Genomic DNA, 26,948 nt, shown 5'->3' on the forward strand with positions numbered 1-26,948 from the left:
CATCCTCTTTAAATGGGAGATATAAGGATTTGACTGTTGACTGTTCAGTGGATGAAAAATTGGTTGGATGGTTGCATCCAGAGGGTAATGGTTAACGGCTCATTGTCCAGATGGAGATTGGTGACAAGTTGTGCCCCTTGGGGGTCCATTGCTGAGACTGGTACTGTTTAAAATCTTCACTGATGACAGAGACACTGGGATTGAGTGCACCCTCAGTACATTTGCATAAGCCACCAAGCTGAGAGGTGCAGTTGACATACCTGAGGGACAGGATAGACAAGCTCAAGAAGTGGGCCCGTGTGAAACTCATGAGGTCTACAAGTCCAAGTGCAGGGTCCTGCACCTGGGTTTGGACAAACTCTGATATCAATACAGGCTGAGGGATGGAGAGATTGAGAGCATCTCTGAGAAGAAGGACTTGGGGGTACTGGTGGATGAAAAGCTGGACATGACCTGGCAACGTGTTCTTGTAGCCCAGGCAGTGAACTGTATCTGGGGCTGCATCAAAAGAAGGGAGGCCAGTAGGTTGAGGGAGGTGATTTCTCTCCTTTACTGTAGTCTTGTGAAATCCCACCTAGAGTACTTGTTAAGGAAATTTTCCTGTCTGACTATCCAGGAGCCACTCTGGCAGTCTGTTGTGGTTTAGGAATTGTATTCTCAAATTTAGTGGCTTAACGAAACCACGATGCCACTCACTTCCCCTCCCCCTCCAGCTGGAAGCACAGAAGGAAAGATCACGGGTTGAGACAAGAACAATTTACTGGAAACAGCAATGAGATAGTAAGAGCAACCATATTAATACAAAAAGCATACAAAAGAGAGAGTGTGGAGTTCAACCCAACCTCAGCCATATCATCAAAACCACTCCCTCTGCTCCAGACCAGCGTTACCCCACCACTCTGTTCGCCACACTTGCTCCACCAGAAAAGGAATGCCCTTCTCAGAAGCGAGAGAGAGTCCCTCTCCCTCACACCCCTGGCCATGATGTAAGATGGTATAGAATAACATTAGGGTCTTGGCAATGCCCACGTGGCTCCACAATCCACCCTCTGACAGCTACTGCAAAAAATTACCCCTGTCCTTGGCCAAAACCAGGACACAGTCACACTCACATCACCTGAGCTAGACCAAAGCCCCTTCACAGCAAGTGACTCCACAGGTGCCCTGCTTGACTCCCTACACTCACCACACTCACACAGTCAGACAAGGGTTCCTTACTGGCTCAACTCTAGGTTTCCCATAGCAGAGCCTCTCATACGTCTGGATCCTTAATTTAATCATGATGCAACAACAGAATAACAGCTTGAGCTGATGCCTCTAAGGAAGGACCCAGAACAAAGGAAACCCTGGACAGTGTAAGTGTGTGAAAGTCTCAGCTCTTCCTCCTAAGTCACTGGCTCCTACTATGCCTCTAAGTGTCTGTTCACCTGGCTAGCTGTGCCCTTTGTTGTGCAAAGGGTCAGTGCCAGTTCATAGCCTCTTGCCTTGGGCTCTTGCCACCCAGAGCTCAATCTGCAGCTCCCACTGAAGCGGCACACTGAGCTACTCGCACTAAATGTATTCCTCAACAGTACTGCATCCAGTTCTGGAGCACAGGAAAGACATGGATCTATTAGAGTGGGTCCAGAGGAGGGCCACTAAAATGATCTGAGGGCTGGAACACCTCTCTTCTGAAGACAGTCTGAGACAGTTGAGGTTGTTCAGCCTGGAAAAGAGAAGGCTCCAGAGTGACCTTATTGCAGCCTTTCAATATTTAAAGGGGGATCATAAGAATGTTTTAGCAGGATCTGTTGGGAGAGGACAAGGGGCAATGGTTTTAAACTAAAAGAGTGTAGATTTAGAGTAGATATAAGGAAGAAACTTTTTACAATGAGGGTGGTAAAACACTGGAACAGGTTGCCCAGAGTGTGGACAGGGTGGATGCTCCATCCCTGGAAACACTCAAGGGCTCTGAGCAACCTCATCTAGTTGAACATATCCCTGTGCATTGCAGAAGGCTTGGACTAGATGACCTTTAAAGGTTCCTTCCTATCCTCTATGATAATTAGCAAGCCAAGAAAATCTCCCCCAAATACCCAAAGGAAAAATAAGACAGCTAAAAATAAGTAATTTGTGAGCCAAATACTGTTTGTGGTATGACAGAAGTGGTTATGTAACTATAAACAAAATTATTAACATGAGAGGCCTACATATAAAGGGAAGTTATGGTAACTTTTAAACATGTGGTGTCCACACTCTTCTTCCTGTGCAATTTGAACACTGGCGGGGTAACAGAACTTTTGTGTAACTGGTAGTTCAGAGGCTGCATTCCAAATTATAGACTGGACTTGATGTAAATCCATTCTAATGAACTTGGTAAACTTGGAGCCATAAGCATTTTTGCTAAAAATGACGGCAAATGGCAGAGGGAAACTCTTGCTCCAGAGTATCAACATTCACATTAGCACTGATTTCAGCAATCAGCTGATGCCTATTAGAGAAGGGTTACCCAAGGCATTAGTTTGAATCCCTTTGTCCTTTAGGGAAGGCAAATCTGTCATCAAACTTTGTGGATTCTGCCCATCTCTATTATATGTTCTGAAACCAGAAGGAAATACTGGTTTGCTTCATAGTAATAGCAAACAGAAAAAAATATGGAAGAATTGTGATTAACTAGAGGAAATGCAGGGCATGGCTCAGAACTGTGTTGCTCTCATTATCATGTTGTGACCATGAAGTGTTCTGCTCAACAAACAGCAACGTCAGAAATTACTCATTTATGCAGTGATGATGCAGTGATGTGGCATCATCTGATATATGGATCAGAAGAAATGCATTCCTAAACATCCAGTTTACAGGGATAAATTCTTACATACATCTAATACCTCATCAATTTGTGTTCCTGTGTCTGAGTTATGGATCCAGGTAGAAAGTTAATCAATTCAGAAAAGTGATAAACAGCAAGAGCTTGAATAAGTCACATAGATGTGGAGATCACTTCTTGCCTCAATTTCACTTAAGTAAATGAATATTAAACTTAGTAACCCTGAAAATAATGTCTTTCATGCCTATTAAGAGTTTAAATTGTGTTAAGGAAAGCAGAAGAAAGCAGGAGAAAGCTGGAGGAGAAAACTCCAGGGCAAAAAAAAAAAAAAAAAGAAAAAGAAAAAAATCCCAAGCAACTATTAGGGGAATTGCTAGTTAAAAGGACAGATTGAGAGACCTGCTTTTGGCATCTGCAATCTCAAACCCATGTATTTCTTTTGCAGTACAAGGGGAGTTAACACTTGAAAAACTGACACAGAAACAGTGCTGTTATCCAATCAACATGGACAAGGGCTGGTGGTTCAATTTGCGAGATGTTTAAAATCTGCTGTATAAAAACACGTTTTCAATGTTTTTTCCATTCTCGCCATCTTCACCACATTTTGAAGTGTTTTGCCAGCATTAACAACAAATGTGGAAGAGGGAAGTATTATTTCTGTTTGCGAGTGCAAAACTGGCAGAGAGAAGTTAAAATCACTTGGCAAAAAAGTTAGGAACAACAGACAGATGCATATGTTAAACATCTCCCAGCTTACTATCCAACTCGGTGTCAAAGCCAGTAAAACATTTTTGACAATGGAAATTGCAGTAATTGATTCAGTCACGTGGATTTTACTTCCTCTAAATAATTCTAGATCATGAATGCCATTGCCACGTTGCTTTAACATGGCTATGAGGATGAATAAAACCAGTGGCAATATGCACTAAGATTCTTCATGCCACTTTCATGTTCTATCCAGACTTCTATTCTCTTACCACATAGTGCCTTCTGAATATGAAATGTCCTAAGTAAGAAAAGGCAAAGTTTCTGTACCAAGTCCTCAACAGAAGTCTGGGATGTCTGGGTGTAAAATTATGTTCTTACCTAGACTGATAATGAACTGCCAGATGTCTTCCTCCAGCTGTATTTTGCTGTGACACTCACCTCTGTTTCAGAAGCTGTTTGTTGTCCTCAATGGTTATACTGTCAGCATGGTCTCGCTTGAAAACTTCAAAAGCTTCCTGACATCCAAGTGACATCTTTCCTCCTGCCCCAAGGTAAAAAATAATTACTTCACAGTCATCAAAAGACAGACATTTTGCAATTCATTAAATCCTATTTAGACAAACACAGCAAGTCAGCCCAGGGGTCTTAAAGCACAAAGAAGACTAAAGTTCAGTTTTCTACCAATGGGAAAGCATTTTTGACTAAAGATTTCTATTATCTGACAAATTAATTTTGTTTCACCTCACTTCTCTAAAGTCTGAAAGCTTGAGGTGTATAATTTCTCAAGATAACTTAAAATGTTCATGTGAAATATTCTTAACTGTGAGCCAGAGGTATTTTCACAACAGCAAAACTCAATTTGCTTCTGTATTTCTTTCATCTGTTTCACACTGGATCCTCAAAATAACTTGAATTTTTTCAGTATTCCTAGAAAAAGAAAATTCAGGCTTCTTTTAATTATGTATTAGTGAATATTTTTCATATCCTTTTATGTGAAGCAGGACTTCTACCTACAAAAATGGTTGGTTTCTGCCTTTTTACATTTCCAACTTGGTGTTTGTTTCCTTTTGTGCACCAGAATGTCAAGACTTATTTGGCCTTCAAATCTTTTTAAAAATCACTGTAGAAAAGTATTCCAGTCTCTATAATTTATCAGTTCTCATTGTTAGATGATCTAAGATCCAAGTAAGATATCACGCATTTGTATTAGCAAAAAAATTCAAAGGCTTAAGGAGAATGAAAGATCATGCCAGCACCTGTGTTATCAGGTGTACATGTATGTCATTATATAAGCAAGGAGAAACAAATAAATTACAGTAATGAAGATAGCTCAGGAGCAAAAAGGTGGAGGACTCTCACTCAAACAAGTGTGAAAAATGCAAAATAGCTTCACCTCTAATTAAACCTCAGGGTTGCAACTTAAACCTCAAAAATTATATTCCTTAAATTGGAATTTGATCCTCCATAATTTTTTTCACCTCTAAAGCCATTCTTTTGTCCTATTCACAAGTCTGCCTTCCTGCTTCAGATCTACCAGGACCCCCAAATCCACCATGAACAAGAGCTATAAAATTTTCTAGGATTTCTGCTGTGTAAGTGTTTTCTATATGTTTTATGTCAATGTGGGTAGAGTCCTTCCCAAATCTTCGTTTGCAAAGCCTAGCCATGAATGAATGAAAGCCAATGGACCAGCATTACCAATAACATACGTATGCCAGTTATTTTTCAGGTTACCTGCTTTGCAATTTTGGTGTAAGTGGGTTTTTCAGGCTACCTGTTTTGCAATTTTGGTGTAAGGGTTTCCTCCTTCTCCAAGTTTCTCCTGTTTTCTTTAACACAATTTTCTCACTTAATAGGGATGAAAGACACTGTTTTCAGAGTCACCGAGTTCTAAACTCACTTTAGTGAAACTGAGGCAAAAAATAGGCAAAACATACCCAAACAGGTTGGGATACGCAATACGGGGATGTTACCCCTTATTGGGGTCTAGCTCCATAAGCTGCATTTAAAGTCACTCTAAATATGTTCTGCTAAACCTCATCACACTTATAATATCAGGATAATTTCCCATTGACTGCAGTGAGATTTCAGTGATGTAAGATACTGTTTACAGTGAGGGCTGGTAAAAAAAATTAGGACTTAGAGTTCAATAATCAGTAAAAGTTTAAAAAATTTATTCAAAATAAGAGAAAAATTTGCCCACTGTTTCAGTCAAAAGAATCAGCACATCTGTTACTAATTCAAAAATTTTGAGTTGAAAATAGAACCACCAGGAATGTTTGAATGGCAAAGCATGCAGAAATGCTCCACCCTTTTTGAATAAGAAAATCAAAGAAAGATACAGCGCAGTCTTTACTGTTGTGTGATCCAAAAGAGCAAGAGGATTTAGGAAAATATATTTTTCTGTGGTGATGACCTGAGAATATAATGTTCATGTTTCATGCTTGCCTTGAAGAAAAACAGGCAGCTTTGCAAGCAGAATTTTATAGCACGTTCCTCCCATCACTAGCACTAATTTTAACATGCAGCCCGATTTGACCCTCTAGAATTGCTTTTGTTGCAGAAAAAGTTTGTATTAAGTGCAGAAAGCCTGGACAAAATTCCTGATCAAGCCTAAAATAAACAATAAATGCCCTTACTCATGCATAACACTGCAATGTAAAGTATTTAACTCTTCTGGCAATGTACTGCCTTAGAGAGTAGGAGTAAAAACAGTAAAGTAAGTTTGGAAAACAAAACTATTACAGTGATTATTGCTACTGCCTGGCAGAAAAGCATCAACCAAAATTAAAGGTAACCTGATAATCATTTTCCAGCACTAAATTAAGAGGCAGCACATTTGTACAGCCAAACAAAGCACACAAAAATAGATCCCCAGAACTCCTGGGAAGGGGAAATTTTCTGGTTTATGCAGTTCATTTTAAGAAAATAGAGAAACATATGAACTAGTAAACAATACTATTCTGAAAGTGGTATAAAAGGAAAGGAACTTTAAATGGAACACTGAGACTGTATCTCAGCATAATATAAACATAAAACAGCTACAGAAAAATGTTGCAGCCTGTGGGTAATGACAAAAACGTTTAGGATGATAATAAGGGAAGACAGCAATGTTAATACTAGTAAAAGACTGCAAGAGACATTGGAAACTTGATGGAGTGGTTGTGTTTTCATTCTGCTCAGTAATGAAGATTATTGCTTCTCCATGGTTGATGTGGTATCTTCAATCATGCTGTTTACATTTCCTTAAATATTCTTTAATTTCATAAAGTAGCCTCACCTTCTTCCAAATGGCCTCCAAGTGCCAAGGTGCATTAACATTATTGGCATGCTGTTTCTCCTGGGCTTAATTCCAACAAATAAACTATATATTCTTTTAAACCAAGGTGCTATCGAATTTCTGTTTTTCTCTAGCTGTAAATCGAAATTTATGTACAGATATGAATAAAAACAGAATTAGGAGAAGAAACCATTGATGAGGAGAAATTTTTGGCAAGCTAGTGGAATAGTTCAGCTAAAACTGTTAGAGAAAACGATTTCTTTCATTCTTACAAGGCAAACAATTTCTCCTCTCCTTCTTTAATAACATGGCATGGGGTTGCAAAATAAATATTTGAAAATTCTTATCTAAGGAAGAACCAGGAAACACATGTCATTAAGTCATTACAATATGAACTGGAATAATTATTACCATAAAAATAATTCACATCGTTGGAAAAGCATAAAAATTTCCTGTAATCACAGTCTTGAAACTCCAGTTGACAGAGTTGCATGAAAGAGTGATAAATTTTGTATCAACTTGATTTTAATGATACCTTTCCTGTTAGGTTGTGTAGTTTGGCCTTAATATTAAAACACTTACAAGTATGCCCAAGTCACACAATGTGAAATTCACAGCAAACCCATCATTATTTACAGCAAATTCACACAGCTGAAATTTTGGTAAAATTCAAGTTCACTTCACATCCCAAGTTTGTATGTTTAAGAATGTTTTCATTGAAGGTTTGATTTCAGTCTGTAGTCTTATTCAGTGAACTCTCAACTTTCAAATCAAGCAAAAAGCTTTGGTTCAATAGGCTCCTCTCCTGAAATGTGCAAATTACAGCTGTCCCACTGAACTTGGTAAGTCAACAGGATGGCAATTAAGGCTCAAGCTCTGAACTAGAGCAACAAGATCTGAAATGACCAAGAAATAGAAAGCTTGTTGTGGTATTGATAATGGGCTAAACTTATGAAACCAGCAATAATTCAAAATACACTGAGCAAAAATGTAGTAAGGCTTTTGGGTGTTGCTGATTACTTTTCAAGGTAAGAAAAGATCAAAGTGATTTAAAAACTCAGTTGCACGCCTACAGCAGGTAGAAGCCTGCATAGCAGCAAAGACCCTGGCAGGTATTATGAACCCTATTCTATCACTAACTAATTTGGAGATAATTTATTCTATTCTGTTACATATACAGATGCTATTTACAGACATCCTAAATCACCAAATGTTAAGTTTAAATGAACTTTAAAGTTAAAGGAACACGTAGGGTATACTGCGGCACTGGGTGCTCAACTCTCAGCAGAGAAACGATATGGCTGAATGCTATTTTTAAGTTAAATGGTATCCACTGAGATTACTTAGGGGCTACATTGATTATGTAAGAGCATGCAAGTGGATAAACACAGACTTTATTTTGTTGCCAGAAGTGATTAAACACTGGTGTATATATTTAAATGACCATACTGATTTTTAAATTTATCTGACACTGACAAATCCTATTGCAGCTTGCATTAGTGATCACAGTTTAAAAATATTGGACAATTTCAAAGTACTCTATTTTAGTGTTGTGGTAGGGATTTTTTTGCCCCATACAGATTTCAAGACTGCTCAATCTGGAAATGGCACCTCCAGTCCTGAGTCTGGCCACCTTCTGTTTTTTAGTTTGTTTGTTGAAAAAAGTTTTATTGCTCAGAGGGAGAAGGCTTTCATAAAGTTTAATGCATGAAACCCACAGAAAAAGGTTACATTGGTCTTCAGTTAGGTCTGAAAAAATATGTCAAACAATAGCATGAAATTGATACCTTCTCTGTCTGAAAGCAGAACCACAGTGTCTCCTCACAATCTCACCTTGTAACCAGATTTTGTTCCTTGTATATGAGAGCTCTGAGGAGTTTTCAGCAGCCCTCATACGAGACGATGCCAGTGTAACCCACTAAAAGAATTGGAAACAACACTCCAGAAGAGAATTAAGATTGCAAGTTGAGCTGTTCTGAGGGAGCAACATTAAGACTGTTGACAAAAGCAAACTCTTGGGATTAGCTGATCAGACCACGTCATCATGGCTGGGCTTCACGAACGAAGATTTGGGAAGGGCTCTACCCACGTTTGTTGCAAGCGCGTTGTCAGACCATGTATTCTGATGAGAAAGTCATCTGTCCACATATCTGCCCATCTATCTGTTTTGCAGAAACTACATTTTCACAGAAAAAGACTTCGTCTTTCCATTTCTACTAAGTGCTCTATTGGACAAGAATTGTCAGCTCTTCCACTGAAATCAATAGGAGCAAAAAGTCCCCTTGGCTCAAGGAAAGCTCTCATGCAAGTCAGGGTTGTCTGAAGAATTTCAGGATAGCTACTAGTGTGAATTGTGAGTCTTCATGCTTATGAAGACTGTCAGCCCGTTTGTGTTACTACGTATTTCCACTTATTATCAAATGAGAACAAAAGAACTGTAAAAACTTCCAAATGAAATTAAAGACAATATATTTGGTAAGTCTTCGTAATAGAACTAAGGTATTAGAAATCAAATAAGCATAATTCATTACATTTTTACCAGGATCTATCAAGATATCATAGCCATCTGTTCAGAATGGAAAAAAGATGTCACAGAGCTTGGGAATAATGAATCAATAAAGAATAAATACTTAAAAATAGGCAAACAAACCCCAAAACAATATACAACAAATACTTTCCCGCTGTAAAGCTCAGCTAAATTTCTCATGAAAACCATGTGTATTACATATGGCTACCTTCATTAGACTACTATCAAAAATGGGAAAGACATAAAACAAGGCTGCTCACAGCACCCCTGCAGTGCTGAACTGCAAAACTTTTGGGAAAGGTAAAAGCCTCGAAGGAAAACCAAAATATTCAGATGCAATGAACTAAATAAAACATTGGCATACGTTACTTTCTCTGGTTCTGGAGTTTCTTTGTTTATTTGCAGGGGTGGAGGAGACAAAAAGAATATTTTCTTGAGATTATGAGCATATTTATTGTGGTACTGAACATTGATCTAGGCAGGTCAGACAAGTGAATTCCACAAGTGAAAATTTCTGTTGTGGAAACCCTTGAGATAACTGGTGCGTGGGTCATTTACCTAGGCATTATCTTATGCACATGAAATTAATTGATTGACAAGACAAACTGTTCCATATATGTTGGAATAATTTATAACCAGAAGAGAAATCATCACTAAATGAAACACTGAAAATGACTAACAGCAAAGAACAATCTTGTACAGGAGCACATCAGACACAAATCAAAGATAAATCAAAGACAAGAAATTACACTAATTTCTAGTGCAATGAATATTGTTAGAGGATATGTGATCACTAAAGATGGGATTGCTTTAAGAGTACTAAAATAAAACAAAAAACCTAACTATTACGTATAATGCCAACTTTGTAAAAGATTTTTATAAAGCACAATTGAAATGCTTCCAAAGAAAACCTAAACAAACGACCACTTACAAGCATCCTATTAGGAGTAGGTTATTACATTAATTAATAATCCTCTACAGGAGTATGAAGGCAAATATTGAATTGTATATCAAAACCAAAGGTTAAATTAAGTAAAAATTTAAGATGAAATTGAAAATTTCAAGATTGTCTAAGACCATGGAACAACAAAACTCCAAATGGGATATGGTAGCTTTAATCATGTTGAATTTCTTCAGTTTCTTTATTTTGAGCAATCTCAAATTACAATACAGGTAAGAAAAATATTTTTCATATTAACCCAGATCCATGTTTATAACAGCTCTAGTTTTTCAACCAAAGCTACTTGACCTTTAAAATCTAATGATAGTCAGAAACATGGTTTTAGGCCCCTTACTGTGGTAAGTCTGATACCAAATTCAACATCGGAGTGATCTCTATGTGATAAAATTGAAACTATTGAAATAGCTTTTCCTCATTTTCCTCTTCTGAAAAACTGGTATACCAGTTTGTCTCTCTGTCAAATGTTGCAAAGCACAGTGCTAGTGAGAGTTACAGGATAAAAGGAAATTGTTAACAGCAACTTTAAATACTGTCATCACCGTCACCTTATAGAGCACACAGTTTACTAACATGTTACACTCAGTTAACAGAATAACTTTAGTCTGATTCTGTTTTTGTTAGTTATGGATTCTAACAGTTTCTCAGATTACAAGGCATGGAATCTATATGCTGCAGAACATCTGCACTAGCATCAATGATTTTCAGCCTGCCTACTTTTGTGTTACCTATTTACGCTAGTATGTTCTCTTTAAAGAGTCAATGGGCAACAGGGACATCAAATTCAAAATAGGATCAGAGGAGACAAGGATGCAGGTAGAAGCTACTTGGCATAACCAAAATGTTTGCCGTTATCAGCAGTGGGGAATGAAATAGTGTACCTATTGATAGTTGTGTTCTGATACAAATATTATTGCAGAAATATTTTACATTTCATGTGTGACAGTTTGTACGTCTCAAAAGAGAAAAAAAAATCAGCTATTTGCAACCATTTACTTCTTTAAAGATGCCTGTGAGATCATATTTGATTGTATAATACATACACACATTTCAAGTCCTTAATTAGTAGGTACAAAGGGAGAGCCTGAAATGAAGCATGGTAGGCTTGGCAGAAGCACAGTGGGTGGATACAAAGGAAACTATGAAGTCGAACCCACAAGAACTTTAGGAGACCCACCCAGTACTGTTGCCACTTCTAAATAAATAAGATTCACTGCTGCATATGACAGAATCATACAATTAATACAACTTCTCATATAGCAGGACATATATCTCATTGTGCAGTTTACATCCAACACCAGACACTACAAATAAACTGTGCATTTCCCTTGTTTTGTTGGAGTCTAAATCTGCTCCCTTCAATGGTTGATGCAGTTCTAAAAATTTTACTAAAAGTAAGAAAGCGCTAATATTTAGACACTTGAGTCAACTCAAATTAGAGCTGATTTTAAATCAACTTTAGACTACTGTGCTTAAGATGAATATTTCAATTAAGATTGAGTAACAGCAGATTAAATGTGTATGTTTAGACATCTTTTACGTACTTGCCATTTTGCAGGAGCTTTTGCCACTTGTTTTAGACCCAAAAAAGAGCTTTTATGTTAAAACACTTTTCTTCCTTTTTTTAACTAGACCAACACATTTCAAAAAAGATAGAGTACTCTCAACAAAATTTTCCTCATTTGCATGTTCTATGTTGTTTTGAGTGATAGATATGGTATTTAAATTCTCCTTTTCAATACATCTTTCTCAGTTTTAGAAAAATTACTCTGAATGGTGGATAAGAAAATCTTAAGTGCTCTACAAAATGACAACTTACATCAATGGAGTCACGACAGCTTGGACCAAATGCAAGTGAAGTGTTCTGCTAGGGACATCTGCAGACATCTGCATGTATTTTTGGTGTCTGAAGAATAATTTCTACCACCAATCTTGCCAGTAACACCATAAACCACAAAAGAGGCATGTTTCATTTTCAGAACAGTTTAGCAGAGGAAAAAGAACTTGTTATAAACATCAATCTGGTTTTGGAAACTTACTGTACTTTTAATTTCATATTACATTTCAGCTTTTTCTTTATTGAGATATTGAGGTTTGCTGAAGTAGAAGCCCAAATATACTACATCTGAGGCAGACAAGAAAAAAACCTCCTGTAGCAGGCACACCATTGATTAGTAGCAGCTGGGGCTATCTTAGTATTTCAGGTTATAAACTACAGGAGTGCAGGAGCCACTCAATGAGAAATTGGTCTTTTGTTTGCTTGTTTGTTTTGGTTTTGGTTTGGTTGGTTAGTTGTGGTTTTTTGGTTGTGGGTTTGCTTTTTTTTTAATAGTAGGAACTTCAGCACTGAAAGAATGGGGTATGCTGAGGTAGAGAGTCGAGAGAAGAAACCATGAGATAAACTCCATGGTAAGCTATTTTTCTTCTCCAGTCAGTAATCTCGATTAACTAACTTTAAAATTTACTATCTATTTACCTTCAAGATGAACAGCTTTACTTCTATTGCTTAGTACTTAGCCCTTCTGGAAGCTAAAAATTAGCAATTAAGAAATGAGTGAAACTCCTTTTTAAAAGAATTAAGTTTGATTCTTGCTCTGTTGAAGCTTTATTGGGGTGTCTCTCAAAACAGTAGCCTGTTTTGTACTAATGTCCGGATTTGAAAAAATAATTAGGTATGTTATACCTCAGCAGTGACCACACTAAATTTCAAGCACTCACCTACCGAGCAAGTCCTGTAACTGCTACATTACAGAATAGCACCAATGTGTATTAACTGCACTCTAAATATACAAAGAAAATTGAGCCTTCAGAAGTTTTAACTAATCTCATCACAACTGAGGACTTTTAGACATGTGACAAGCTCCAGAAGGTCAGCAAAGCCAAAATGTCCTGTGCATATAAATCAGCAGAAGTTTAGAGAACACTTGTGTTCAGGTGCCTGCATGCTGTTAAACACCTACCCTGACATAAGTTGTTGAATTCGCCTTGGAATTCAACACATTGTGCCTCTTGCATTACACAAAGGATGCATTTTAGCAAGACTTAGTAGAGAACAGTGCATGTAGACAGAAAACAGTTATTGCCAGTCCAGGTATACTTATAAATTCCATTTCTATCTGTAGTAGTTCTGAAATAGCAGCCAAAGTAGAAAAGAATGAGATAACAATCAGGCCTGGGCTTATTCATAAAAACAAACTGACTAATTTCTTTCTGGAACTTTCACTTAATCTTTTCAAACTTTATCATATTGTTTTTACAAAACTTTTAGCTTACTTTAGCTAAAACTTCAGCTCATTATTTTGGACTTTCCTCAGCTATTAAAGGCTTTCTACTGCTTTTAAAACCTCTTTTGATCATACATATTTTATTTTGAATGGGGAAAAATTTATCTGGAAGGATTGAATTGTAAAGGAAACATTAAGTCTTTGTACACTGTAGAATAAAGAAAAATTATTCTGAATACCATATACATACATCCTTTATTAAAACAAGTTTTGCCAAACCAACATATAAGTATACTTGCCTTCTGAATCAGTGTTAACATAGTCTAGAAGACTGAGGAGGTTTAAGTAAAGCTGTATTTGCATTTTTAATAAAGCATTTCGAGTAGAGGCATTCATCAAAACATTTTATTAAAAATGCATTTTTAAGAACAAAATTATGCAACACATTAATACTATTTAGCTTCAGTACTCTAAGAATGAAACCTTCAGAAAGAGACTCCATAAGCATTCTTAAAATACAACAGAAAGTTTACTTAAGTTAATTCTCCACCTGACAACCTCAGGCTCACTACATGTTGGAAGCAGCAACAGGGCTGACACTCGCCATGAACAGTGTTTATACTGTTGCTGCTGCAAAAAGTTGGAGTGAGGTTTTTTTGTTAAATATACATTAATGCATTTTAATAAAGAACTACTACTTAACGATAAGAAACTCCTATTTTGAGCTTAGAGTCAAAAAACTATGAGCAGTGTAAAATTACTGGACAATTAATTCTCACTCTCACATATTCTGCAGGTGATATCCCACCATATTGGGTCACTGAAGTGATTAAGAAACCTTCTCTGAAAGCAAGTCCACTGCAGAGAATGAATTTCTGTCTTACCAGAGGGAGAATGAATAGCCAGAGACAGCTAAGACCTCGTAATTGTTGCTAAGTGGCCAAAAGATTTGTGTTATTCACTTTATTTTCTGTCCTCGGAGGAAACAGAAATAATCATGTCAGGATTTACAAATACAGTTTTGAAACAGAAGTGCACATATCAGCTCCAAATCCAAACCCTGAAACCTCACCATGCTAAAATTTATTAAATTTTTGGTGAAACTTCCATCTTAAATTGCCCCTAAAGGCAGGAAGTGCCTTCTACCCTGTAGTTGTAGGTTACTGTGGTCTATCCTATTAATATATGGTCCTGCTGTTATTATTTATAATAATAAATAACCACATTCAGTAAAATAATCATTCCTTGTCTTCATGGAGTTTGATAATTTGTACAGCAACCATTCCCCATGAAATAAAAGTCAGAGAGCAGTTCAGTAATAGAGTGTGGTAAAATAAACCTATGATTTGGTAACATCTATTTGCTTATAATAATTCACAGAATGTCTGTCTTCCAGAAAACTATCAGGGCATCTTTAGAAATTTCCTGAACGTTTGTCTTTTTATCTTATTGGAGGGTGCCTATTTTACAGAAATATATATTATCATTCAAAATCCATGAGTCTATGAAAGGTTATAGTGTTCCAAATCTCTTACTATTAGATGCATATCTGCACTAAACAATTACGCATTTTTTTGCCATCCTCAACAGTGATGATGGAAAGCAAATTAATTCAGAAGCTAAATTCCTGATCCTGGAAATAAACATGCACAGGCATTTTTTCCCCCAAATACTCAAAGAAATCAGAGAGCAAACATTATTTACTTATACGTACATAAACATATGGATAAGCATAGAGATGCAAAATCTTTCTCACTCCTGAGAACAAATAAGTGAAAAAAAATTCTAATATTAGAAGGCTATCTTAATCACCTAAAATACAAATTATTTTTCCTTTATACAACATGTATACAATTGTACAATAACATGCAACACATTTTACATAACCTAAAAATGTTTTCTTCAGAGTCCACTCCTACTAATTTATTGTCAGCTTTGTTTATTCTGCCTGTAGCCTCCACAGTGAATAAAAAGAGAAAAGGAAAACTGTAATTATTATGACGATGCCTAACATGTCTATTATATTAAAATTGATAATACTAATAATAATCAATTATTCTGCATTCTTCTGAATCTTATTTATTGCCTTTTTTTTCTATGATTCAAAAGACTCCCAGTTTAATAAAAACGGACGACATTCTTGTCCCAGAGATATTAAAGGTAAAACTGATTGCTCGCAGAAGCAAAACTCCCCTGTTGTTTCTCTGGCTCATCATACCACAGATGTTTTCTGGTGAAAATTCAATGGTCTCAGATGCTGTGTTAGGAACATCCCTTACAAAAAACCCCTATCATGTAATGTAAAGTATTTGGGTGAAATTCCATTTCATATCGGCACAATTCCCACTGTGAAAAGCAACTTCTTCCCATTATTTTTTAAACAAAATTTGTAACCAACTGAACTCTATGACTCATATGCAACAAAAGATCAAAAGACAATTTTTGCACCAATAACCTCTATAGCTCTAAATCTGCTTATGTCAGGACATAGAATTAAAAGTGGTTTTGCCCCCTGTTGAAATAAGTGATTATCGCTAGAAAAATAGCATAATTCTTCCTGAATGCCAAGTACACTGTTTCTTTGATGGCTTTAAACTGGTTGTTTTCCTTAAGAGCAAAAGGGGACAGTATATTTTGGAAATTCCTTGTCATACAGGCTTACTACAATATTAAATGTGCTGTATCTTAGAGCCATGAGCTCTTGTATCAGGCTTTAGCTAATTAAATAAACCTGCTGAAAATCAAAAGGATGTCTTCCTGGAACTCTTTTTCTTCTGGAAGAGTTATTTTAACACTCCTGATACAAAACTAAGACATTCTCCTTCTGTTTCCAAACACTGGTCATTGCTCAAACTGATGTCACCATCTCTCTGCACATTTCAAGATTAAAGGAAATTTCTGAAATATTTAGAATTATTTCTCCCAAGAGTTATAGCTGGATGTAATGGGCATAAATAAAGAGAGCTGATCGAAGTGGGGAGGTATTGCAGAAGAAAGGATTCATAATAAAATATACAGTCATTTTAACACTCAGAACTTTCCCAGCTCACTCCAAGTGCTTTACTCTCTTCTTTCACTGAACAAGTAGAGACAGCTTTGCGTGAAATATACTTGTATGCAGCTTACTCTCAGAGTTTACAATAAATATCAAACATATTATAAACAGAGAGGTTTGTCCAAGCTTACATAGAATTTTTAGTAGCCAGCATAGCCCAGATTTTCAATAAAGCTTCCCAAACAGATTAGTTATCAATGAAGAGAAACAATTTCAAGAACTGTGTTGCAAACAGTTACGTTGACTGAAAACGAAGAGTCAAGACTTCCAAGGTTTTATATTGGTCTCTGCTTCTAATTCACTGTCTTACTTTCACAAATCATTTCATCTGCTCCTCAATGTTGGAAAAACGAGATTTTGCACTTACAGATGGCCTTTGAACATGAAATCTCAAAGTGATCAAGGAAGATAACCCACAATAATTTATTTCACAGTTGAAGAAACTAGTTCAGAGAGATGAGATCACTTGTATAAGTTCACAAACTTAGTAAAAAATAAAGACTGAAATAAAAAACAGATGGCCTGCATTTCAGTGTAGTATCTTATTCAATGCAATGTACTGCCTCTATAATGCAGTTGAAAGCTGAGTTGTTTTATTTATAATTTGAATCCACACAGTAGTAGAGGCATGCAAACAATAGTGAACATGAAGGAAAAATATGACAAACAACAAAAATAAGATTCCAAGCCAGCTAACAACCTCAGTCAGACAATATACTTTATCACAAGCATTCAGTAAAAAAATCAGAAACATACAAAGGCAAATGTTAATAGAAACTCGCACATTATTCAGGAAATATTCTTACTATGAAGAAGTTTCATTTTTTTAGTAATAACAAGAGTGGTGTAAGTAGTCAACGGGCACAACTGCAAACAAGACAACTGTCTGAAGTTTCTTTGCTTAAGTAATGAAAAAGTGAACATTCCAAAACCAAAGAATAGATGATTACATGAAGAATAAAATATAAAAAGAGGTAACAAAAATAAAAAGGGAAATGTAAAGCTTTCACCCCCCTCAAAATTGACAGCAGCTGCCATTTATGACATAAGAAGCACAGCCTTTGCCACTCTGGAAAGATATACAACATTTGCTTACCTTTACTTATGCTTTACTTATTGTACTGAACTGCTTCCAAGTCTTCATCCACTAATAGAATGTTTAATGACTAGATAAAGATTCTATATGAATCAATAGTCATATGTTGTTTCATATGTTGTCATTCTGTAGTACACAACTAAATCTATTGCTAAAAATATATATTCTGATTTCTCAATTATCTGTGAACTTTGTAGCATTTTTTCTGGCATTAACATTTCTTCTGCCATAAGTATTTACTTTTCTCTCTAAAATGTAGGATTTTGCAATATTATTTATAAGATGGCAATTCTTTCAAGATTCCTATCTGATGCATCACAGTATGACTCACTGCTACTACATTTTTCAGTGTTCCAGTTTTCCCTATTAGCAATTCTGAAATAGCTCCTCATTTGCAATAACCCTTTAAAAAAATTGATACAAACCAGCTTTTGACTACTGCTTTTCAAGCATCTGAAAAATATCTGTGATTTGACCCTGAGATTAAGGGTTTAGGAAGATGAAAGAAGAGGAAGGCTATGCTTATATAATTGGCAGCTATCCAGCACACTGAGGAAGGTTGCAGTCACTGTTATTGAAATATTCAGGTTAGGAACCTTAAGAGAGTAGGCAAAAAACCCCAAAAAACAAAGGAAAAAAAAAATTGTGATTCCAACCCAGCTAGTTAGACTAGAAAAAGATGAATTTGCAACACCATAAAAAATAGCACCTTACTAGTCAGATAAAATGTTCATATTTTTAATAGAATATGTTTATTATTACATCAATTCATGTCTTCTTTTTATCTGAAAATTATACCTGACAACATCTATTGTCCTTCTAATTTTCTCTCTTTTTTTTTTTTTTTTTTTTTTTTTTTTTTTTTTTTTTTTTTTTTTTTTTTTTTTTTTTTTTTTTTTTTTTTTTTTAATGACAGTAAACAGAGGCTTTACTAATCCTCAGGTTGCTAATAAGCCCTTATAATCTGAGTGGTCATGCGATGCATTCTCCTATATCTCAACAACTTTATTGCTGCCTTGCCAGTAAAAACATAAATGCTGTCTCCTTTTTTTTCCAGATATTACCATGGTGAAATGGACCTTAATAAACATAATGGTTCTAGTAGTTATGTGCAGTTATGATCAATGCATTTTTAACATTATTTTTACTATATAAAGAAACTATCAATTTGAAAAAAGATATTATATAACACTGTTGCAGCTATATCTGGAAAAATGGAGTTTGATAATTTGTTCAAACTTCTCAGAGGCTTTTAGGAGTGATTTTTTCCTCTACCACTTAACAAACCTCTTTACACTTTCTTTCCTAAAGTCCACATTTTGCAAAAAAGCAGATTCCAGGAAATGAAGTTACTTGTTTGGATACAACTGCCAAAGCCACTTCCTGTACGCAGTTGGCAGAAATGCTCGGGGAAAAAAAGCCTTATGACATTTTTCAATCCAACCAAGATGGGCATTCCATTCAGCCACACAAAAACTCAATTTAGCCCCAGAACTGTATGCCAGTATTATATATTTGACAGCTCAAAGTATTGCAGTCCAGTAATAATAAATTCAGTTTTACATTTGTCAGGAAAAATAGTATTAAACAGGTGCCAAACAGCAAACACATGGACTACTGCATCCATGACCTGATATTATTCAATTTTTTTTGTATTTTTCTGTTCTTCCTCTCTTCTCTCTGTGCAGCTTCACACATGAACGCACTCTAAAGAGTAACTTATGAAAAGTCTGCAGAGACACCGTTCACTGGAACATGACATAACACAGTCATTGTTACTTTTGGAAACTGACACTATTTATGCCTCATTCAGTGGCAGATAGAAAAGGAAATTTCAATAAGAAAGCCTCTATAACAAATACTTGGGCTGTTATAACATAAAAGCATCAAATACTTTATACTCATCAGATGAACTGAACAGGCTGTCAATGACCGAATCATATTTTCTTGGACTTTGCTAACAGTTGTTTTACCATACCTTGTCCGGCACAATCTCTATTATGATAAAATGAAGTCTTTGACCGTAACAACACATTATTTTCAAACCAAGTGATTAAAAGTATCTATAAACAAAAAAAAGTCTGTTATTATTCTGGTTGCTTTGACTCCAGATCAACCTCTTTATCTTAAAGATTAAGAAATTTGCCTAAGGGATCACAATTAGATACGCAGCAGTTTAAAACTGTACTTCTTCTTCTTACAGCTCGCCTAATTTAATGAAGCTCCATTAAAGCTAAAATATGCCTTAGCTCAGGTGCCTGTCTTTGAGCTTTCGGGTCTTTTTGGGAGTAACAGCTAAATTAAGGGTGACAAGCAGTAACTTCCTAACTAGTTTCTATTTTATTGCATGTATCATTTGAAAACACATATTACTGCCTTGTCTCTTTAGACATTTTCCATCCAATAACTCTCTTGGGTTCACTTTTCATTCCCTAGTAACTTAGCTCTTAGCTCCAACCTACAGCCTCATTCCTCATCTCATTCCCAGTTTCATTAGGAATACATACTAAGCCACAAATCTCTTTGCCCTTTTCTACCCTATTTACAAAACAGAAATCCAATCCATACCTGCCCTCCTCTTTTTACCCCTTCCAAATCAATTTTCTCCTCCCACAGTTTAGGCAGTCAAGCGTGTGGCACAAAGACTGTTTAATATCAATTGCTTCTACTGTCTACTCCATCTACAGTTTCCTGGCAGTCACAGTATTTTCACAAGAAAGACAAAAAATAGTATTCAGAAACACATTTGCTATTTGTAACCAGCACATGGTCTCTTATTGTATTCCATCAAACACATCAAACAGATTCCTGACATATGAATAAAAAAAGCCCAGAAACAGAGTGTGTGAGAGAAAATAAAACACTGATACACTGATAGTCTTTTTGATTTTTTTTTTTTTTTTGAGTCCCCCTCCAACATTTTGGACATTATCATGGAAATTTTCAACCCAGCATTAAAGTTATTTTACTCAAAAGTTCAAGATAAGATGCAATTTACCAAGCTTTCTTCCCCTAAGTACAAATTCAATGATTTAATATAAAAAACTACAGCTAACAAGTTCAGCTATAGGAATATAGAAACACACATCTCCTCTCACAGCTGGCACCCTTCAATGTATTCCTTCCTTCTAAAAATCCAGAGAAAATCAGACTTGGAACAGCGTGGAAAACAAGTACTAGAAAGCTCTGGGGCACCTCATGAGTGCCAAGAGTGAAGACATTTCTGAAACAATGGCCTGACCACAGATCTTCCCTTTTATAATTGATGCAACTTCTAGCAGGCTTTCTTAAAAAGACAGGTTCCAAAAGACTGACACTTCTAGGCCAAAGGCTTAATTTGAGAAATATTGTAGAACTGTGCCATTACAGATATGCAGAGAACATTTCTATTTAACAGACAAGCAGCTACTTTTACACCAGATTCAGTTTCAAACCAGCTCAAAGTTGTAGCTCTATACAGAGTGCACTGCAGGAATCAAACCTAGGGCAACAGATGCATGGAACGGTGTAGCAAAATCCTTTACTTGGAAAAAGTGCTCTTCAGTCACAGATTAAAACATGTTTATCATGTTTACTAATTGGAGTCTAAAACACTTCAAACTTGTGTTACATACTACAAGTAAACTTTCTCTTCAAGAGTGGTACTGTAAGTTCTGAGTAGTTCTTCCCATTGTTCCCATAATGCTGCATAAAAATTTTGTGGATTGAAGTGGATACATTAATCTTCATTTATATCCCCATCTCAAAGAAGCATGTATCAAATTTTTTAATCAAAATCAAATAAGTCACATTTCCTAACTGAAATCCATTCTACAGGTAATCATAAAGTTCAGAAAATCATATCAGAGCTTGTTTTTACTTTGAAAAAGACTGTAAGTTTTATTTCCATCTTTATTTAAATTATTATTATCCATTAAATCACTCAAAGACATACCTAAGAACAAGACATGATAGCAATCTGCAACAGTTTATGAGGGAAGTTAGGCATGGGAAAGAAATTCTTTTGACTTAACCTTGCTTCTTCAAACAGTAAGGACAAATGGATGAAAGTTTTAATTCCCAAAGTATCAAAACATGACATGAATGTTTGACATGTGATTAGGTCCAACTGACACCATAGGGAAATAACAACATGCTTATATGTACTTCTTCAGAGACTAAAATACCAGTAGTTTTTTTATAAAAGCCCTGATAATAAATCCTGCTTGATCGTGCAGTGATACAATGAACCCTGTGGCTGCCTTGGACCTATTCTTCAAAGCACTTATCCTTTTTCTGATTAACTTTCTTAGCTTTACAGGCTATGTCCCCAAACTTGAGAGCCCCCACAAGAGTGGGAGATAAGATACTTCGAGCTATCCTCTTTCAGTCATCTGGATGTTTTGATTGTCAGGCCTTGATGGGGCAGAAGTTGCTGTGCCCAGAAAACAAGCATGTAAAAGATTTAGCTATAAATATCAAAGTACTCAACATTTTAAATATGCACGTAGTACACCAGAAACCAGAAAGAGATCGGCCACATACATATACAGAATTATGATGGCAACTAAAACTGGAAGAAATATTAAATCTTGTGCTTTTGCACTTCAACTAAACACTAATTAATAGACATCAAGAAAAAAACCAACTGAACCAAAAGCTATAAACAGCAGTTTATGCTGGGGTTTTATACCTTCCTGTGAAGGTATAAAACCTTCACCTTGTATAACCAGCATTTGGTTATGCAACAGATGCAGGTATTTCCAGCAGTTTTATGCCCAGGAGGTGGTGTTGCTGTCTATTTTGGAAGTGACACAGGAACATGTCCTTACAACATTCATGCCTAGATACTATGTGGATGCAATGCTATGATTTTTTGTTTGTTTGTTTGTTTTAACTGTTTATTTCAGGAATACAAACCTCACATGTAAATTTAGTGATTTCAGAAGCAACAAGAATATCACATGGAAAAACCCCCAAACAATTATCTAGCACAGCACAGCTTTCTCTGTGCTGGGTTTACTATAAGAAAAGGGTTAGAAATTCTTAAACAGAAGCAAAAATAGTATCAAAATGTAACACAAGCTGTTAAGGCAATTTAAACATACAGGGCTCCACTGAGATCTCCTGAAAATAGACTTACAAATTTGCAGAATACATGATAAAACTCATCAATTGATATTAACACAAAGTCACAAATATCATCTTAGGGTATGTTCTCTTACTGCTTGTCCTCTGAATGCAATTAAATCCTAAACAAGTACTAGAAAATACATTTACTTTTATTCTTGGGGAAAAAATTGAAACAAACACTTTCAAAAGGAAAAATCTACTTTTCTTCTGTATTATAAAAGGTTAGTTGCACATTGATTTTATTGTTTTAAAGACTGTGATTTTGAGAGAGAATAAAAGCTACCACTTCAAACTTTATTTTTATATCCCTTTCACTGACATTTCAGATTCATCTAGTTTTAGATGTATTTCATATGATATAGCTTGCAAGGATTTTCTTTTTAAATGATCACTGGATACTCGTAGGTGCAAAAGAAAAAAAAAAGCCTGAAAATGTGAGCTAAACATATTGTTAAAAAGTATAAACCAATGCAAAGAGAAAATGGCAGTTGAAATGCTTCAGATCTTCATTAAAAAATCCTGCATGAGTCTGCCTCTACTTTAAGGAGAGCATAAATCATATGTATATATATATATGTATATATATACATATACTCTAAACAATGACAAGATATCAGTCTCACTTCTAGTTAAAATTTTACTGATATGTTTTAAAGCCAAAGATTTAAGAATCTTGAACCACTTATGTATTCTCTATATTATTGAGATGTGCATATGGAGAAACTCATTCGATTTCTGTTGAGGAATAAAGAAAAGAGTGACAATATCTTCCTAAAATAGCATGTAAATCATAGATAAATAGAATTTTTGAGGTTGGAAAATACCTCTAAGATCATCAAGTACAACTGCCAACCCAGCACCAGCACTATGGTCACCATTAAACCATGTCTTCAAATGCCATATCCACACTTCCAGGGATGGTGACTACGCCACTTCCCTGGGCAGCCTATTCCTATGCTTGACAACCCTTTCAGAGAAGAAATTTCCCTAATTTTCTGTCTAAACCTCTGCTGGAGCAACTTGAGGCCATTTCCTCTCATCCTGTCATTTGTTGCCTTGGAAAAGAGACCAATTCGTATCTGGCTACAACCTCCTTTCAAGTAGTTGTAGGGAGTGATAAGGTCCACCCTGAGCCTCCTTTTCTCCAGGCTGAACAACCCCAGATCCCTCAGCCACTCCTCATAGGACTTGTGCTTCAAATGTACAATATAAATATTAAACAAGTTAGTCTCTCCATTCATATTTTTGAGAAAGTTTACTGTGAGTTCCAGCATGATAAACTGATGCTCTTAAAGGCTTTTATATTTAGGTAACAGAAAGCCTAAAATGGCAGCAGAAAGCAATAGTGACATTGTAATAGGCATAATAAAAAATTGCAGAAGGTTTCAAACATGGCATCCAATATTAACAGCACCAGATTTTCATTTTACATTCTTATATTAGTTCTGCCTAGAGCTGAACTTCAGAATATTGATTTTGAGATTATCATTATTTGAAAGAATTTCAGAATTACAATAAACATTTAAAAAACTAAGATAGTAACAGTAAGCAAGTTCAGTAACATGAACGTACAGCAACAGTTCAAGGGCCATGAGTTGACCAAAATGAAAAGACCGGAGATTATTACACTCAAGACACAAAAAAATAAAAGACTGAGAATACTTATTATAGAAAATTATTGGAAACTAGTTGGATGATCAGGAAACTAGAAAAGACAGCAAAAGATGAAATTTAATTTTATTTGAATGCTGAAAATCAGGCGGAGGTTCACACTAGAAGTAGGACTATTTGTACTAATATTTGGCACGATATCATTAACAACAGCAACTACAAAAACAAAAAAACCTTTCAGTAAGTGTTTTTCTCAACCATCACCAAATGACTCACCTATAGAAAGAATATTGTCAGGAAAAATGGGAAACCAGAAAAACTATTAAGGGAAAGTAGATTAATCATAAGCATTGCGATACAGTACAAAAGTAGACAGTGCAGAACTTTGTCATGACTGGCTCCACCATTCACTACATTGGTCAGATACAAGTGGTTTGAAGAAAAACTGGAATTATTGCTAAATGCTTACAAACGTTAAATAACCATTTCTGCTACAGGAGACTGGCCATAATTACCTATATGTGAAGGATCTTTGATGCACACATGTTTGCAAAGAACCAATTCAGCTCTTTGTATAACTGTGAAATCATTTCAACTTGCAAAATTGCCTTAAGGAAGTCTTAGACCAGCTCCTACCTGACTGTATGAATAAAAAGATCAAAGACTGTTTTCAATGTAGCTTGGTAGACAGATAAAGCAGAGCATCTCAGCCACAGACTTGTAAGATCAGCCCTGCAATGAAAATCAATAAGAGCTTTTACCTGATCTAAAAGTAAAACCTACCAAACTTACTGCATGACATTGTGGAAAACCAAATATCACCTCAGCTCTAGCAGTTAGTTCATTTCCAACAATTTGTTTACTCCTTTCTTTCACACAGAAGTCAATAATGGTCTAATTTTTCTCAGATTAACCTAAATACCACATAACCTCCTGCTAACATAATGTTATTCTTTTGAAAGTATCCTTCTGAACTTACAACAGAGACTGAAAATGAACGAAACAAAGACACAGTTACTAAATAGGTATTCCAGAGTTAAAATTGTAAGAGTCGAAAAGATGATGCATGAGAGGTAAGTGAACCATGCCATGATTTTTTCACCAAAAGCATCCAATACTTCAGAGCCAATTGTCACTGATGCAAAAAGACATATAAATCCACCAAATTCAATGGAAAAAATTGTACAATAACAGCAGCATGAAATTGGCCTGAAACATTTGGAAGAAACTTATCTTTAAAGTTAAATGCATTGCAAATATCAGAAAAAACTAGGGATTTCTGGGATATTTTCGATAATTTCTACTTTCATTTAATATTCAAATATGTGAGATTAGTCTCTCAAGACAATATCTGGTTTTGTGACGAACAGAATGAAACAGGGCATTTTTTAGCTTATATACACAAAAAAAAGAGAAACAGAACTCTAGACTAATCTATTATTTAGTAGAATTAGCAGTATCTGTACAGGAATATATAAAGATTAAGCTAACAGGAGGACCTTCTAGTCTTTTGATTACCGATATCCATATATAATGTGCATGTAGTGGCTCTGTTAAAAGATACTCTAGTCTCTCAGGACTGATGTTCATAACAACAACAATATGGAAGAGGTTTTACAGAGGTATTTGCCAAATCTGACAATCAATAGATAAAGGAATTTGATTACCCTTCAAGTACACAGAAACATTCGGCAATCAATAGATAAAGGAATTTGATTACCCTTCAAGTACACAGAAAACATTCGGAAGTATATTTTTACCTCTAAAATATCAAGAATTGAAGAGCTTCAGTCACCAAAAAAACCCCAAAAACAACTTCAGGGAGTTAGTTTGAAGGATCCAATAGCCAAAATATGGCTAATGAAAGAGGAAGCCAAAAAGATTTGAAATAGTAGATAAATTCTAAGGAACACTAGGTTACATTTAGCAGACTAATCTGGATCAGAGAACAGTAAACTAGCATAAAAATACTGGAAAGTTTCCCCATCTAAACAGACTCAAGAGGAAGGCAGTAAAAACTGCCAAAAGCATCTTTAACAAGCTTCCAAACATACGTTCCGCATTAGAAGACATTCCCATCTGAGAAGTGGAAAGAAAGACATGATGGGCATCTTAGAAAAAACAGAAATATTTTGTAAAACCAAATAAATATGGAGAACGAAAAAGCTGTTGATATAAACAGTGTCTTTACATAACAACATTTTCAATATATAAGTAAATTTCAATGTCTCTGAGAAACTAATGAAAGTCCTGTAATGATCTACTCCTTACTCTCATTAAATCCTTATGACTTGCAAAATCTGCCTTTGATGTTGCAAATGGGGATTAAGCTCCAAAAAGGAAAATCCAGGCTTCATCTTCTAAAAATAACCCTACGTTCATATTTAGAAACAGTTAAGATGATAAAAATTGTAACACACAGTGCTTTATCATGGAATACCAAATGCAAGGGCTCACTTAACTTTAAATCTTACGACATGTATTTATATTTCTTTGTCACAAAGAATAATCATCTCTTGTTCCTTACAAAGATGTTACAGAGTCTCAAACTTCTTAACACATTTGGTTTCTTGC

At 35.6% G+C, this 26,948-nt stretch overlaps 1 protein-coding gene across 2 annotated transcripts in view; it reads right to left on the reverse strand.

Moving 5' to 3' along the window:
* The window catches only part of KIF6 (kinesin family member 6), a 158,308-nt gene that overhangs the window by 61,890 nt on the left and 69,470 nt on the right, over positions 1-26,948 (reverse strand). For both annotated transcript variants that reach the window (XM_039385334.1, XM_039385333.1), the window contains exon 14: positions 3,950-4,052. In XM_039385334.1, coding sequence (XP_039241268.1) covers positions 3,950-4,052 — 103 coding nt within the window. The remainder of the gene's footprint in view (positions 1-3,949; positions 4,053-26,948) is intronic.

The sequence above is a fragment of the Pipra filicauda genome, unplaced genomic scaffold (genome assembly GCF_003945595.2).
Source record: "Pipra filicauda isolate LSUMZ 115617 unplaced genomic scaffold, ASM394559v2 scaffold405_size854913_pilon, whole genome shotgun sequence".
NCBI lineage: Eukaryota > Metazoa > Chordata > Aves > Passeriformes > Pipridae > Pipra > Pipra filicauda.